The following is a 14,219-nucleotide window of genomic DNA, read 5'->3' on the forward strand; positions in this document are numbered from 1 at the left end:
TAATATAAATGGGTAAATTTAAGTTATAAGAGCTAGTTAGGAACAAGCCTAATCTATAGGCAGAGCTTTCCTGGTTAATAAGTCTTCATGTCATTACTTGGGACCTGGCTGGGAGGACAGAAAAGGACTTGTTACACATGTGTGCCACTGTGCATATGTGGCAATCAATGCACAACTTCATGGAGTCATGGAGTTGTTTGTCTCCTTCCTCCTTCCCTGGTTCCAGGAGTCAAACTCATGCCATCAGCTTCACAGACAATAGTGTTTACCTTCTAAGCCATCTTTGCGTCTGGCTTCTTCACACCATAGCAGTTGGAATAGAGATAAGACCTTAAAGTTGAGCGTATTTTTCTCTCCTTTCACAGGAGAGAAAGAAATGTGACCTCTGCTTTAGAGTATTTGTTGTTCCTAAGTTGAAGCTGTGTGCACAGATAGCATCACTGTTGTGTGCGTAGTGCTGTGCATGTCATGGAAGACAGGCTATCAAAATGTAGAGATAAACTAAACCAGACCAAACAAGAACAAAGCCAGAGCATGTGCACAAACCTCTGAGTTCTACAGCAAACCGTCTCTCATTTAAAGACATAGGGGAGGATTAAGTCTTTCCTTGTAGATCATCTGTGGTTGGCTTGACTCAGTGTATGTCTCATTTTATTTGACAATCAAACTGGCGATCCCCCGTCTCAGTCTCCAAAGTACTAGTAGGATTACAAATGTGCTTCCATCATACCTGCCAGGTATCTAGTTAATTGGTTTCAGATTATAATGCGTATGGAAAACATAATAAACAGTGTACTTTTAACATTGCCCTACTTCAGTATTCTTTGTCGCTGTATCTTCAATATCATCCTAGGTTTGAGCAAGGCCCATTTTTCAATCCCAAGTGCCCTGGCTTTTCTGAGACCAGGATTTTCAAAAGAGCTCAGTGAAGACCTTAGAAAGGCTGACCCTCACTGGAGCGGATTATGGTGTAGCATGACGAGCTAAAATTAGAGGGAGGCATGCCTCTGCTGCAAATAGTAACAGCTCCGTGACAGGTCTGCAGTGATCAGTGTCTTCCCGTCAATCCTAGCTACGGGAGACAGGTTCTGTTTGTTTTGAGTTTTGCTGATGTTTGCAAATCTTTGCATACATATAGTGTTTATGTGTTGCTCAGTTATTGCTCACATAGACTAGATGGCTTTAACAGTAAGTTCCCGCAACGAGGGATGGTGAAAAACTTAAGCATTTAGAACTGAAATCGGTAGAAAAGCTAAAGCTTGGGAGGAGAGGGGGATGAGAGGAGGGGTGGAAGGGAGAACTGTGGTTGGAATGTAAAATGAAATTAAAAAAAAAAAAAGAAGCTAAAGCTTTTAAAATGAAGTGTTTTGTGTCACTTCTCCAGTGGGAGGAAAAATGAGAATAGGGGTGCAAAGAGAACATTAATTGGGGGACTCTTTCAGTTGGTATTCTGGATCAAAAACAAAACTTTCAGAGAAAGCTCACACTTGAATTTCCCCCAAATGTTTACAGAGTAAGAACATTTTGACAGAGAGCTACATTTTAGGTTTTATTTTTGTTCCCAAATTTCCTGATGAGACTCAAACTCTTGATGTTTGGTTGTTGAATGATAAGAAATACATTTGGATGTTCTTGGGGGCCGGGTATGGAGGTGTGGAGGGAGATGTGGGTGTTCAGTGTTTGCCGATCTGGGATGAATCTAATAAAAATACCAACAGAGAGATTTCTGAGTGCATTTCACAGTTAACATATGTAATCCATGTGTGGATGCTCCAATTCCAGCATCCGTCAGATGGAATGGGTATCACTGATGAACATTGTGACTGTTTGCATCGTTCAGTATTTGTACTTTGTGAATCTTCTTCAAGCTAGCCATCCTTGTATCTCAAAGCAGTTCCCTTCACTATGCGAAGTTGTTAAAAACTCAACACCCCTCCAAAAATAAAAAAAAAAAAAAAACTCAACCCCAGTGGTAAAGTAAATTGTTTTGCATGTTGCTTTATGTGTAGCTAGTTTTACTTCTCCAATAGCAATCAATGTGAAGTTTTTGGTGGTAAGGGGAATTTTGTGTGGTGGTTCTGGGGATGGAACAGGAAACCTATCACAGGCCAACAAATGTTCTACCGTCCAGCAACAGCCCCAGCCCTGGGAAGGAACATTTATTTTTTATAAATTGTTAATGATTCCTTTAAACATAGGGAAATAATAAATAATTTTTTCTTAATTCTTTAATGGTATCATTGAAGAAATCTAGACATTTTCAAATCGCAATTTATTAAAATGTTTTTGTAGTACTAAAACACGTTTGTGTCTTACTTGGCCTCTGTAATTTGAGCAATTTTGATATTTTGGGGGTGTATTCATGCCAATAGGCTATTAATTGTTAAAAGGTCTTAGAGAACAAAGCTTATATATCAGTGCTTAAATTTTTCTTCCATGGATAAGGCATAAAGTTACACTTTATAATGTTTGGAATTTTTTTCCCACCTACTAACAGTTGAATATTGTCCCCTGTAGCACAGCTGCTTACTGGTTAAATATTTAAATGCTTACACATTGCTCAATTTTTAGGTGTTGAAAATAGGAAATAATGTAAAAAGACCTAGATGTTTCCTAACCTCTTTGAGGTTAGACACTCAGGGTGATACAGACCACAAGCAGATTACAATAAAATGACCAGGCCTGCTAAAGACTGGGGGAGAAGAACACTGGTTAAAGTGGGGGAAACTTGTATTAAAAGAGGCATTTGAATGTGTATGGACAGTTAGCAACAGTCGGGGGAGCAGACTGTAAGAGGCAGGTATGTGACCTCAGTAACTGAACTGGAGCAAAAGCAGAGGACAGTGAGGTCGCAACCTAGTGTGTGATGAGAAGAAACACGGACTGAATAAAATTGCATCATAGAGATGGAGCCCGAGGCTGAGAAGCCGCACAGTTGGATCTAATTCATCCTTTAAGTCTATGTAAGGTCCCATGCTGTAGTTTACTTAGCTAGATGCATGTTGTATGCTGTAACTATATCTTTCACTTACATGTATGTTGGTATGTGGATGTAACTATAGGATAACACTATACAGCAGTTGTTAGACTGGCAGGTATATACATGTAAGTATTTACAGATATCTACCATATGCTCCCTGAAAGCATGGTGTGAAGTCCACTTATGTTAAAATTGATGAAGGTGGTTGTTTCCCAACCTTTGCCAAAAGTGGTTGTAGGTAAACTGGTACATTTTGCTAATTCAGTAATTTAAAATATCACGGATGGTTGAGGTTCAACATGGGTTTATTATCTATGTGGGTTAATTTGGACTGCTAATTTAAAGCACACAAACTTTGTTTTCTTTTTCAGTAATTTTATGAATAAGCATCAGAAGCCAGTACTAACAGGCCAGCGGTTCAAAACCCGGAAAAGGGGTAAGTTGTGTTGTGTGTGTAACGTTCTAGTCAATTTATTAGAATTCAGAAGAGCTTGAATGATTCCCTATGCCCCTTACTGATAAGCTGGAACTCTGAATAGCCTAGATTCCACAGTGCAGCCGCCACAGAACTGGGTCCCTTGTGTTTGGTGGTTGGTGGCTCTATATCCTATCCTACCCAAGTTGTGCCTCTCTGGGGCCAAAATGAATACAATTAATAAAATAAACTTGGATTTTTTTTCTTACAAACTTTACTCTTTTGACATTATTGTTTATATTGTAGTTTCCTGTTTTGGTTTCTGAGAAAATACTCATGACAAAGATAGTGATGCTAGGAGACAAATGTTCCCAGAAATTTGAAGTCAGATCTAATCTAATGCTGTGATGGCCCTTGATGAGCATGGGACCTGTCACTCAGTGCTACTGTGAGCAGAGCAGTAGGAGACCCCAGGCCATGAGAAGCACTAAAATTTCTGTATGTTTTATGAACTGTCTGTCAGCTTTGTAGTTATATGTTGCACAAGATGTAGTTTTGACAAGTTTTGTGTAATACATAATTTTTATTACTGGTTTATACACAAGTCTTTGGATATAAAAATGGTTTAGCTAAAACTTACAAAGATATTATTTCAGGAAAAATAAGATGAAGGAAGTGAAGAATTACTGAAAATACAATATTGCTGCCCTTTTCTCAGTTAGCAACCTCTTCCTCCTTTTTTTTTTTTTTTTTTTTTTTTTTTGATGTGTTTGGTTTTATCTTTCAGGTAGGTTTTTACCTTGTGGTCTAGGCTGGTCTAGAATTCAGCACGTAGCCCCAGCTGCCTTTGAATCCTTCTGCCTCACCATCCTGAGACTGAAACCACAGTCATGAATCACCATAGCTATGTGATTGCCGTTTGCTTTTCAGCTTTTTCTCCTGTGTGCATGACCGTCTTACACATGTGCACATGTGAGGCAAGCACTCTACCATTAAGCTACATCCACAGCTCTTGACAGAATGATGTTATCATAAGAGAGACTTTCACCCTGAAAAAGAATCCATGTGTACACCACCACCCTAACTTGGTCACCGTTGTTCTCATACACTAGTTCTCACTGACAGAAGATAGCATTGAAGACATGCTTAGGAACATTCTCCAGATGTTCTCCCAAGATGACTCTGATTTTGTCAAGGTGACAGTCTGAGGCCATGTTGAGCTGTCTCTTTCCTTGCCTTTCCCTTGGCCGTTCCTCTGGGAAATTACCAGGAGACTAAGGACTTCTTGTTTTTGTGTTCCTTTGTTTTGCTTTTGGTGGGGGTTTTTTGGTTGCTTGTTTTTTTTTTTTGTTGTTGTTGGCTTTTTGTCTGTTTGTTTGTTTTGAAGCAAGGTTTCACTGTGTAGCCTTGGCTGTCCTGGAACTCAATCTATAGACCATGCTGGCCTCAAACTCACAGAGATCTGCCTGCCTCTGCCTCCCAAGTGCTGGGTTTAAAGGTGTGTGTCAAGTTTTTTTTTTTTTTTTTTTTTTTTTTTGTTTGTTTGTTTGTTTTTTGGTTTTTAAGTTCTCTTAGATAAAAATAATTCTTTCTGAGTGTATTCTTGTCACAGCTTGGGTTTTTCCTGTTTTTTTTTTTTTTTCTTCCCCACAAACTATATTTCCCAGTGCCTTAGTCTGTAATTTCTACATTATTAAAACCTGATCTACCACCTCAGTTAACGCCCAGACATGTAATGTCTTTGTGAGAATGGCTCAATTGAAGTCAGTCACGCAGACTTAATAAAGGGTCTATGGTCTTTTTATTTCCTGTGGTTTTAATATTCTAAGGAAACAAACGTCCGACTCCTAAGGGAAAGGATTACCCTCCAGTGAGATTCTGGGTAAAGGTGATGTTTGCTCTGCTTGCCTGTGGGTTCCTCTGCCTCAGAGCTATGATTCCTCTACCCCCACAGCCTATGTACTTTGTTCCTCTAGAATTTTAATCATCCTCCCTTCCCCCACTACACAACAAGACTCTAATTATATTTTTTCTGTTGCTTCCATTTGCATGTTGGTGGCTACATAATGTTTTTTGTTGCAGCATCAAAGGGTCTTTTATCTCTTGTTTTATAGCAAACACTGTTGCAATTAATCTATATATGTCTTTATGTCATCTCATCCCCCCTCCCCCATGACTCTGAGTAGTAACTGTGGTTCTGATGTTGGTATAAGTGATGTTAACTACTTATTACCCATCTCATTCTCATGTTAGACAACTATGGGTAGCCATATTGTACAAGCTAGAGAGTTTTACTTAAACAAAAGGCTCTAAGAGATGCTGTTATAACAGCAGGGCCTCTTGACTCTTAATTGATACTTTTCATTTTCACATTCATGAAGCCAGATCTCTTTCTCTGTCTCTGTCTCTCTCCCTCTGGTATTAAATCTTCACCTCCTACTATAAAAGCAGAGGGTTCAGCTCCCTCTCGCCAACCCCCCTCACCTGCATACCTCCTGTCCTTCCCTCCCCCGTGACTGGACATGATCTTCACAGCACACTCTTGCTCACAGTATCATCGTGATCCTTTGGTAAAATGAATTCAGTCATTCTCTTATTTGGGCTTCATTTTTCTGTGACTTAAAACAGTAACTTTCCCTTTGTTATGTAAAGGAATTGATAGCAATAATAGTATGTTAAAAGAATTCTTGTATCATAGATGCAACTCACTTGTTTTTATTAGTTTGATTTTAATTTTATATAATTTACTTTGATCATATTCACCTTGTCTCACTGCCCCAAATCCTCCCAGATATACCTCCCTTCCCTTCCCATACAACTTATTTTTTTAACCCTACCAGGACCAGCTTGGGCTGCCCAAATGTTCTTGGATGTGTGGCCTTCCACCGGATAACAGAAGACTTATTGCAGCTACACTTTTAGAGACGATGGACACTTTCTCTCCCAACCACTAATAACTGACACTAGCTGCTCAGCTTGGGGAGTGGGAGGACCGTTGTGCTCAACTCCCTCCTCCATGCTTCTTCTCATTTAGGCTTGTGTGGGTCTTATACATGATGTCATAGCCACTATACATTCATATACACATGGGTCCTGTACCCAGAAGTCACTGTTTTCTTGACTCTGCCTCTTAAGCTCTTCCCACACCCTCTTCCACTGTGGAAGTCTTTGGAGGTTGGAGTGTGGTACATAAGAGCCCTTTACCCTCACATTGTATCATACCGAAGAGCTCCCCTGGTGACGTTGCTGTATTCAGCAACTTTGAGTTGTCACCTAGAAGCTGAACTGCCCACTGTCTACACTGTTGTTTCCTTTTCATGTGTTTTTCCTCTGTAGGATCTCATGACGTAGCCGATAGTTACTCCCTACTTTTAAGGCTTTGAAATGTTTCAACGCATCCTCGTTGCTCTTGTCCTTGAAGAATAGATTGGCTGAGCCCTAGGCTGGAAATTGTTTTTAGCTAAATTTGTGAAGGTTCTTGATTTCTGAACCAGAATTGTTCATGCCTTATTGAACAATTGGTGCGATTCTGTTCCTTGACACTTTATGTGTGACTTTGTTTCAGTTTGCTCTGCCCCAGATGCTTCAGATAGTTGCTCTTTCTTTCTGGTGTCCTGAAATTTCATGACAATGAAGGCACTTTGTGTGGTATGTTCACATCACTCATCAACTGAAAACTCATATTCTTCAACTCTGTAAACGCTTCCTGAAATTTTTAAAAGTGATTTCCATTGACTTGGAGGTTTGCCGTTGTTTTACTGTGCTATTTCAGTATTTGACTGGCCTGCCCTATTCCTCGTCTTTTGACTAAGATTTTTCTAGATTGTTCACAACAGATGCTTCCAGCTTTCTCGTTCAGTTCTCCCACTGAGTTCTTCACTTTCTGTCATTTTCCATTGTTACTCTGGAAGTGTTTATAATACTACTCTGCACTCTTCTACCCTTTTCTCATCAATACCAACCTTCCACACGACAGCTATCTAAAGTTTAGACCAGAACTCCTTCAACCCCTTTACTTCTCTCCCCACCACACCGTGCCATATCTCTATGTTCGTGGTTTCAGTTTACCGCCACATTAGCTCATGGTGCCTTTCAATGTGTGTCTCCGTATTATGCTATATCTTCCTCATTGGTGTGCACTGGAGACAGCAGCTGCATAGCAGCTGTTTCTTCTGAAATTTCTTTAGATGATCTACAAAGTCATAACATTAAGCCCTTCCTTCCCTCCTTTCCATATTCCTGCATTTACAGTGTAGTTTTCTAGAGTCTGGAGGATGTGTGATGCTGCAATGGGTTACAATAGCTAGAAGAATCCACTGAAAAGAATGCAAGACTCTAAACCAGTATCTCACTGTCTTATTTATTGAATAAGTATTATAAAGTGTTATGTTTTGATTCCTAGTAAAATACAAATAGATATAACATCCATGCACATACCAAAACAACAACAACAAAAAAAAGTGTCTGTGATCTTCAACACTGAATGTCAAGAGGCAAGGACAGAAGACAGTACCTGCCTGGGAACTATACATCACACATCCAGCTTGTCATATCCAGCCTTCATGGCTCCAGAGCCTTTCATCTTATATTACAGAGGCCCCTTCTTATGTCCTCCATCTCAGCCTTGTTGATTTTCACTCTCCTCAGTCTTCGATTCCCTGTTTCATTTCTTTATCTCAGACAAAATAATAATTTAAGTGTCAGTAGTTACTTTTCTTCCATAGGTAGTCTTAATAGAGCATATGCATTAGCCTACAAATGACATAAATGAACAATAATTAATGTTATCATGTGTTAGATACTTAAAATATAATAAGGCCTTAATGTACAGAATTAATCAATTTGTTTGAATAGACGTTTAAACAAGGGGTTTTAGAACATGGAAATCCATATGGCCAGTTTCTTTCAGGACTAAATGGGTACACACAGAATCACTTTTTTTTTTTTTTTTTTTTTTAATTTCAGATGAAAAAGAGAAATTCGAACCCACAGTCTTCAGGGATACACTTGTCCAGGGGCTTAATGAAGCTGGTGATGACCTTGAAGCTGTAGCCAAATTTTTGGATTCTACTGGCTCACGGTTAGATTACCGTCGCTATGCAGACACACTCTTTGATATCCTGGTGGCTGGCAGCATGCTTGGTAAGCCCTGTGGTTTAGCATTTTCTTACGGCATTTCAATTCCTTTATCATGTTTCCTTTTAGGATAGAATCCTTGGAAGCTCACATTAGTTACATTTGCTAAAAATCTGTAACTTTTTACCTAGTTTGTAATTCTGCATGGTTTTAATGTAGGTTTATATGATTGCTGGCTCATAGAGCATAGAACTGAGAGCTTCTATTGACAATAGTCACTACAGCCAAAAGCCAATTGCTTCATAGTGTCTGTAGAAGGCTGTGGCTTTGTGTATTTGTGTATGTCTTCTAGATCCTTAACAAACACTTGGCAAACCCAGATATCAAATGGCTGTTTTTCTTTTCTCCTCCATGTGCTAGGTTGATGTTAGGGATCATCCTCTATAGTTCTTCCACCTTATTCAATGAGACAGGGTCTCTCAGTCAAACCCAAAGCTTGCTAATGTGGCTACTCCAGCTTGCTCTAGGGAATTCTGTGTTAGCTCACTGAGTGTTTTATATGGGTTGGAGGAATGTGGACCTTTTAACAGCTGAGCTGTCTGCCCAGCCCCTTTAGATCTTAGTTTTTATGGTTGATTTCCATGGTAGCTATATGTCATTAGAAGCTGTTTTCCTGATTTTCAGTTACCTGGGAGATGTTTGGGAGCTAGAAATGACTCAGCGGTTAAAGAGCACTGGCTGCTCTTCTAAAGGATCTAGGTTTGATTCTTAGCACCCACAAGGTGGCTCACAACCATCAGTAACTCCAGTTCTGTAGGATCCAATGCCCTCTCCACCCTTCACAGGTGCCGCACACACATGGCTCACTTACATACATGAAGCAAAACACAAGTGTTGGGGTTAAAGGTGTGCACCACCACTGCCAGGCCTTGTTTTTGTTTTTTAAGAGAGATTTGAAATCTCTGGATATATTGTGATTGTTGCAAGTGCTTGGAAGTGGGGGCAGAGTGCACTGGCTGCACCGATGAGACAGTTAACAGGATAGAAAATGCTGTTCCAGGCATCTGCCTTTCGGTTGAGAAACACTGACCAAGCCAATCTGCCTTGAGAAAAGGTGAATACCCTCCTCCATCTCAAAGCATAGCTTCTTCCAAGTCCCTGTTTCATCATGCTCTGATGGGAAACATGGCCTCACACACCACCAGGCCTCATTCCACATGGCTGACTCTCACTGCATACTGAATTAATTTTGTGTTACCATTTATACAAATCACTCATCACTATAGAATTTAAGGAACCTATATAAGGAATAGCCATTGATAATATTTTGGTTAGTTCTCTTCTAGAAATCTCACCTCACACGGGTTTTTTTATTGGTGATGGTGGTGGTGGGTTTTTTTGGGTTTTTTGTTTTGTTTTGTTTTTTTTAACTGAGTGATATTATATGCATCTTGTCCTATGCACGTTAATTTGTGTTTGCTAAGCAATATGTTCCACCTTTCACCTCCCTGAGTGTTACATTTGGAGTGGATTTCAAGAGTTATAGCCCAGCGATGTTAAAGAATATTGAGGTTCAGTGTTTGTGGGCACATCTTTGTGTCCTGATCTGTGTAATTAGCAAGCACCAAACACAGTATTTAAGTATGGAGACACTTAGGTTAGGATCCTAGTAGTCAAAGGAAATGTTTTTGTTAACATTTTGCTATGCATCATGAATCTCTTTCTACATCTGTCTCTTGTAGAACTTTGTCGATTACATTAACAGTTGATATTTAAATTAATAATGAAATACAGCATTTCTAACATGGCTTTTAGTATTCACTGGTTCTATTTTATCAATACACTGGCAACTCTGTAGTAGTGACCAGCAAGTGTGTCACACATTGCCACGTTGGTCAGGCCTGTGGACCTTGTTATTGTAACTGCACATGTATGTGGCTCATTTCTGTAGACAATTCAAGTTCTCCTATCACCACTGTTCCTTGTGTTTTGGGTTCCCAGTGACCGCCAGGCAGCACTCCTAATCCTGTGTTGTCTGTTTCTGTGTTGAGCTGTTTTGATTTCCTTCCCCTCTATAAAAATTGCCAGAATCCCTTCCTGCCACTCTTCCAGTCTTCTTCCGTAACCCATAAGTGTGTTGAACTATCTGCACACTTTGCATTGATTTTCATGAGGGCTTATCAGACTTCACCCTCCACACTGTGTCATTATATACCACAGGCTATGTGTGCTTGGTACAGCTTAGCCCATGTCATACAACCTAGATGCCTCTGAGTCCAGATTTAAGATGAGCTAAGACAAATCCCTTTCTTTAACTGGATCCTTTGTTAACTGACCAGTTGCCCAGGAATTCTCTTCATATCCACAAGTTTTCCTGCTGTTCTTGGTCTTCCATTTAATCAAACGATGATTTTTTTTTTTTTAACCTTTATCTTAAGGAAAAGTAGCCACAAGGGGTACATTTCCTTTTACTACTGCTGTCTTGAAAAGTAGCAGTGTTCCAAAACCTAGAAGTGACAATTAACACTTTCTTCTAATATGATGAGGAACCATTTTAAATGTTGCATATCGATCATTGTATAACAAGTGTGTCTGTGTGTGACCTCTACCTCCCCAGCGAAAAGTCTGCAGTTTTAAAGTCAACCTTTGGGGTTCTGTCATTTCTACCATGAAGGAACAATAGTCCAGAGGGTGGAAAAGATTATCATCCTAATATCTATCATTTTGTTTCAGGTGCTTGTGTTCATTAAAAGGGGCTAATTAAATTGGGTGCATAAGTTGATTTAAGGAAAATAGATTCCTGCAGGAACTGACTTGTGGAATTTACTTACAAAACTATGTGCTGAAGTCTAAAGTCCCCTGGAAGAGTCTGTGGGCTAAGAGAGCTAAGAAATTCTCATTTCATACATCAGTAATAAAAGTGGCAATGTGTGGCCTTTTTCACCCAATGTCTGAAATCACAAATTAACATAAAACTGAATTACACAAATAAATTTTAAAAAGTGGCTGATAAGCAGATAACAACATTAGTCTCTTCCTTTCTGTACCATGATGCACAGCATAGTAGCTCATGTAAAACTGTTTGCTCTGAATACTTGTTAAGTGTGGGAGCGGTCTCTCCTAACTCAGGGCTACTCAAGCCCATTCTAACTAAAATGAACCAGAACTGAAAAGCAGAACTGTGTAGTACTCTGATTCCGTCCTTGTAATCAATCAGTGCTTACAGTAGCCATTGTTGGAACTTACGGGAACACAGAAAACTGAACCCTAATGAAAAGGCACTCTTGTTCCAGTCCATTTCATCTACTAGCAAAACAAATAGGAGAATTAAAATACTGTTTTAGCCAGTGCAGCTGCTAAATGACTAAGTACAAGTTCAAGGAGTCAGCCACAGACTGTTGGCCACATGTGGGAAATTGTGTTACTGAAAGAGGAAATGGTTTTAGAAACATTCCTGTACCCCAGTAGAAGCCAGAAAGGTTCATAAGAGTTGACTAATATGGTTGACACCACGGTTAGTACTGATAGGCCACTACCACCAAACAGATCCTCCATTCAGAGGAGTTGGACTCTTTGATGAGAGATAGCTCCGTGAATAAGAGCACATACTGCTGTTGCTGAGGACCCCAGTTTGGTGCCCTGCACCCATGTGTACATCCTCCTATAATGTCAACACCAGGGGAACACTGAATTTGTACAATCCCACAGTTAGGTGAACAAGACCCAGCAGGGCATTTTTACCAGTCCTGAAAAACACATGGCCCAATGGAGGAAGCATCAGAAGCAGCATGGATAATGACAGAACTCATTTCACTGAATAGATGTTCATTTTGGAAATAACTAGGTTTTGAATGATAGGAGCTAGTGAAGGCAGGGACATGGAACAGGTGTGGTGAATGCAAGACCTGGGACAACTTGTCTTGTATTGTAAACAAATGCGTTGCAACCTGTCTTTATTTACTCGTGTGTGTCTTTGTGGCATCTATTATGACTCGTTTTTACATCCAGTCTCTGTTTCCCTTGATGTCCTCTTCCTATTATGACATTGTCCTTCGGCACCATCCTAACTGTAATAACTTGTCTTCCAGCCCCTGGAGGAACACGCATAGATGATGGTGACAAGACCAAGATGACCAACCACTGTGTGTTTTCAGCGAGTGAAGATCATGAAACCATCCGAAACTATGCTCAGGTAGAGCGTGCCGGCGTGTTGGAATAGAAGCACTTGAACAAAAATGAAGGGGAAAGAATCTCCAAATAACAGTGCTAGAGAAACTCTTAAATGTGTGAGAAAATACACAGTTGCATTCTTAGAAAGCATTAACATTTTAGAAGATACCATCCTTTTCCCCTCACCTACAGTACTTTAGGTGTCCACTGCGGCAGTCACTGACAGTGTAGATTCATTCTATTTTTTGGAGAAAACAGTGTTGCCCTTTCTTGTCATACTAAAGCTGCACATTCATTCCTTTTGACCCATTGATTTTACTTTTTGGTCTTAAGACATCTTACAGCCATGCTTGAGCCTTTATGAAATGTCAACTACAGGGATTGTCATCACAGTATTTTTTATAATAATGCCAATTGTGTAAACACAATTGAAAATATTGTGGCTTATAGTAATGTGACTACATACAATATAGTTATTGAAGAGTATGAAGAGGGCCGGAGAGAATGCAGTGGTCAAGACCACTGGCTACTCATTTACAAGACTTGGGTTTAATTTTCAGCACCCATATGATAACTTACTGAGGATTCCCAGTCCCAGGGGATCACACAACCTCCTCAGGCCTCTGAGGGCACCATGCATGCACATGGTGCACAGATAAATACGGGCAAAGCACCAATACACAAAAATACAGTAAATCAATTTTTAAAAAAGAGTAAGAACAGGCTAGGACTGTAATTCAGCTAGTAGAGCACTTGCCCAGCATGTGCAAAGCCAGGGTTTGATTCCCCCAGTCCTACATGAACTGGGCATGATGATATATGCCTATGGTCACATGGGCAAACTGACACTCCATACTTTCATTTAATATTCACAGTTATCGTCAGCTACATAGAGCTAGAGAACACCTTGGGCTTCAGTAGACCCAGTCTCAAAAATCAATGAGAGGTAAAAAGGTACCTGTATAACATAAAACATAAGAGATTCATAAATCAATATTAAAATGGGAAATGCATCCTTTCCAGGAAAGGGTGCATATGGATATTTCAAGGGAGAAGAAGCCAATCTCTGTTTAAATTGTACAAGTATGTTCAAACTCACTTGTTCTTGGGGGAATATTAAATGAAATTTTGGAGTGTCAGTTTACCCATGAGTTTGGTAAACAGTAAGGAGTTCTTCAGGCCTAGTGAAAGGTCTGGAAGTGAACAGCTGTACATGCAGCTACCCAGGCCTGTTTTTCCCATTCTGATTCAATGTGGACTCCTTAAAAGTTGGCCATGGGCTGGGCAATGTGGCTCAGTGGGGAGCATGCATTTGCATAGCATGCACCAACCTCACTACTAAAATGGTGGGGGGGGGGGAGAAATGCTTTTATATGAAGCAACAGACAGGATCAAATTGCTCAGATGCTGGTCTATCCTCTAGATGTCTTTATTTCTCCTGTGTATATAAGGGTTGTAAACACCCTTGAAGGCATAGGCTTAAGTAATACTCAATTCCATATCTCATCTTGTTGGGGTTCGGGAGCTGGGTCTCATATCAAATTCCCGATGCTTCTGCCTCTTGAACCACCACAGCTG

At 40.0% G+C, this 14,219-nt stretch overlaps 1 protein-coding gene across 1 annotated transcript in view; it reads left to right on the top strand.

The window, feature by feature from the left end:
- Bzw2 (basic leucine zipper and W2 domains 2) overlaps nt 1-14,219 on the top strand; it is a 53,035-nt gene that overhangs the window by 16,453 nt on the left and 22,363 nt on the right. Inside the window, exons 2-4 of the mRNA XM_051175090.1 lie at nt 3,352-3,416; nt 8,361-8,537; nt 12,560-12,663. Coding sequence (XP_051031047.1) covers nt 3,359-3,416; nt 8,361-8,537; nt 12,560-12,663 — 339 coding nt within the window. The 5' untranslated portion in view covers nt 3,352-3,358. The remainder of the gene's footprint in view (nt 1-3,351; nt 3,417-8,360; nt 8,538-12,559; nt 12,664-14,219) is intronic.

The sequence above is a fragment of the Phodopus roborovskii genome, unplaced genomic scaffold (assembly GCF_943737965.1).
Source record: "Phodopus roborovskii unplaced genomic scaffold, PHOROB, whole genome shotgun sequence".
NCBI lineage: Eukaryota > Metazoa > Chordata > Mammalia > Rodentia > Cricetidae > Phodopus > Phodopus roborovskii.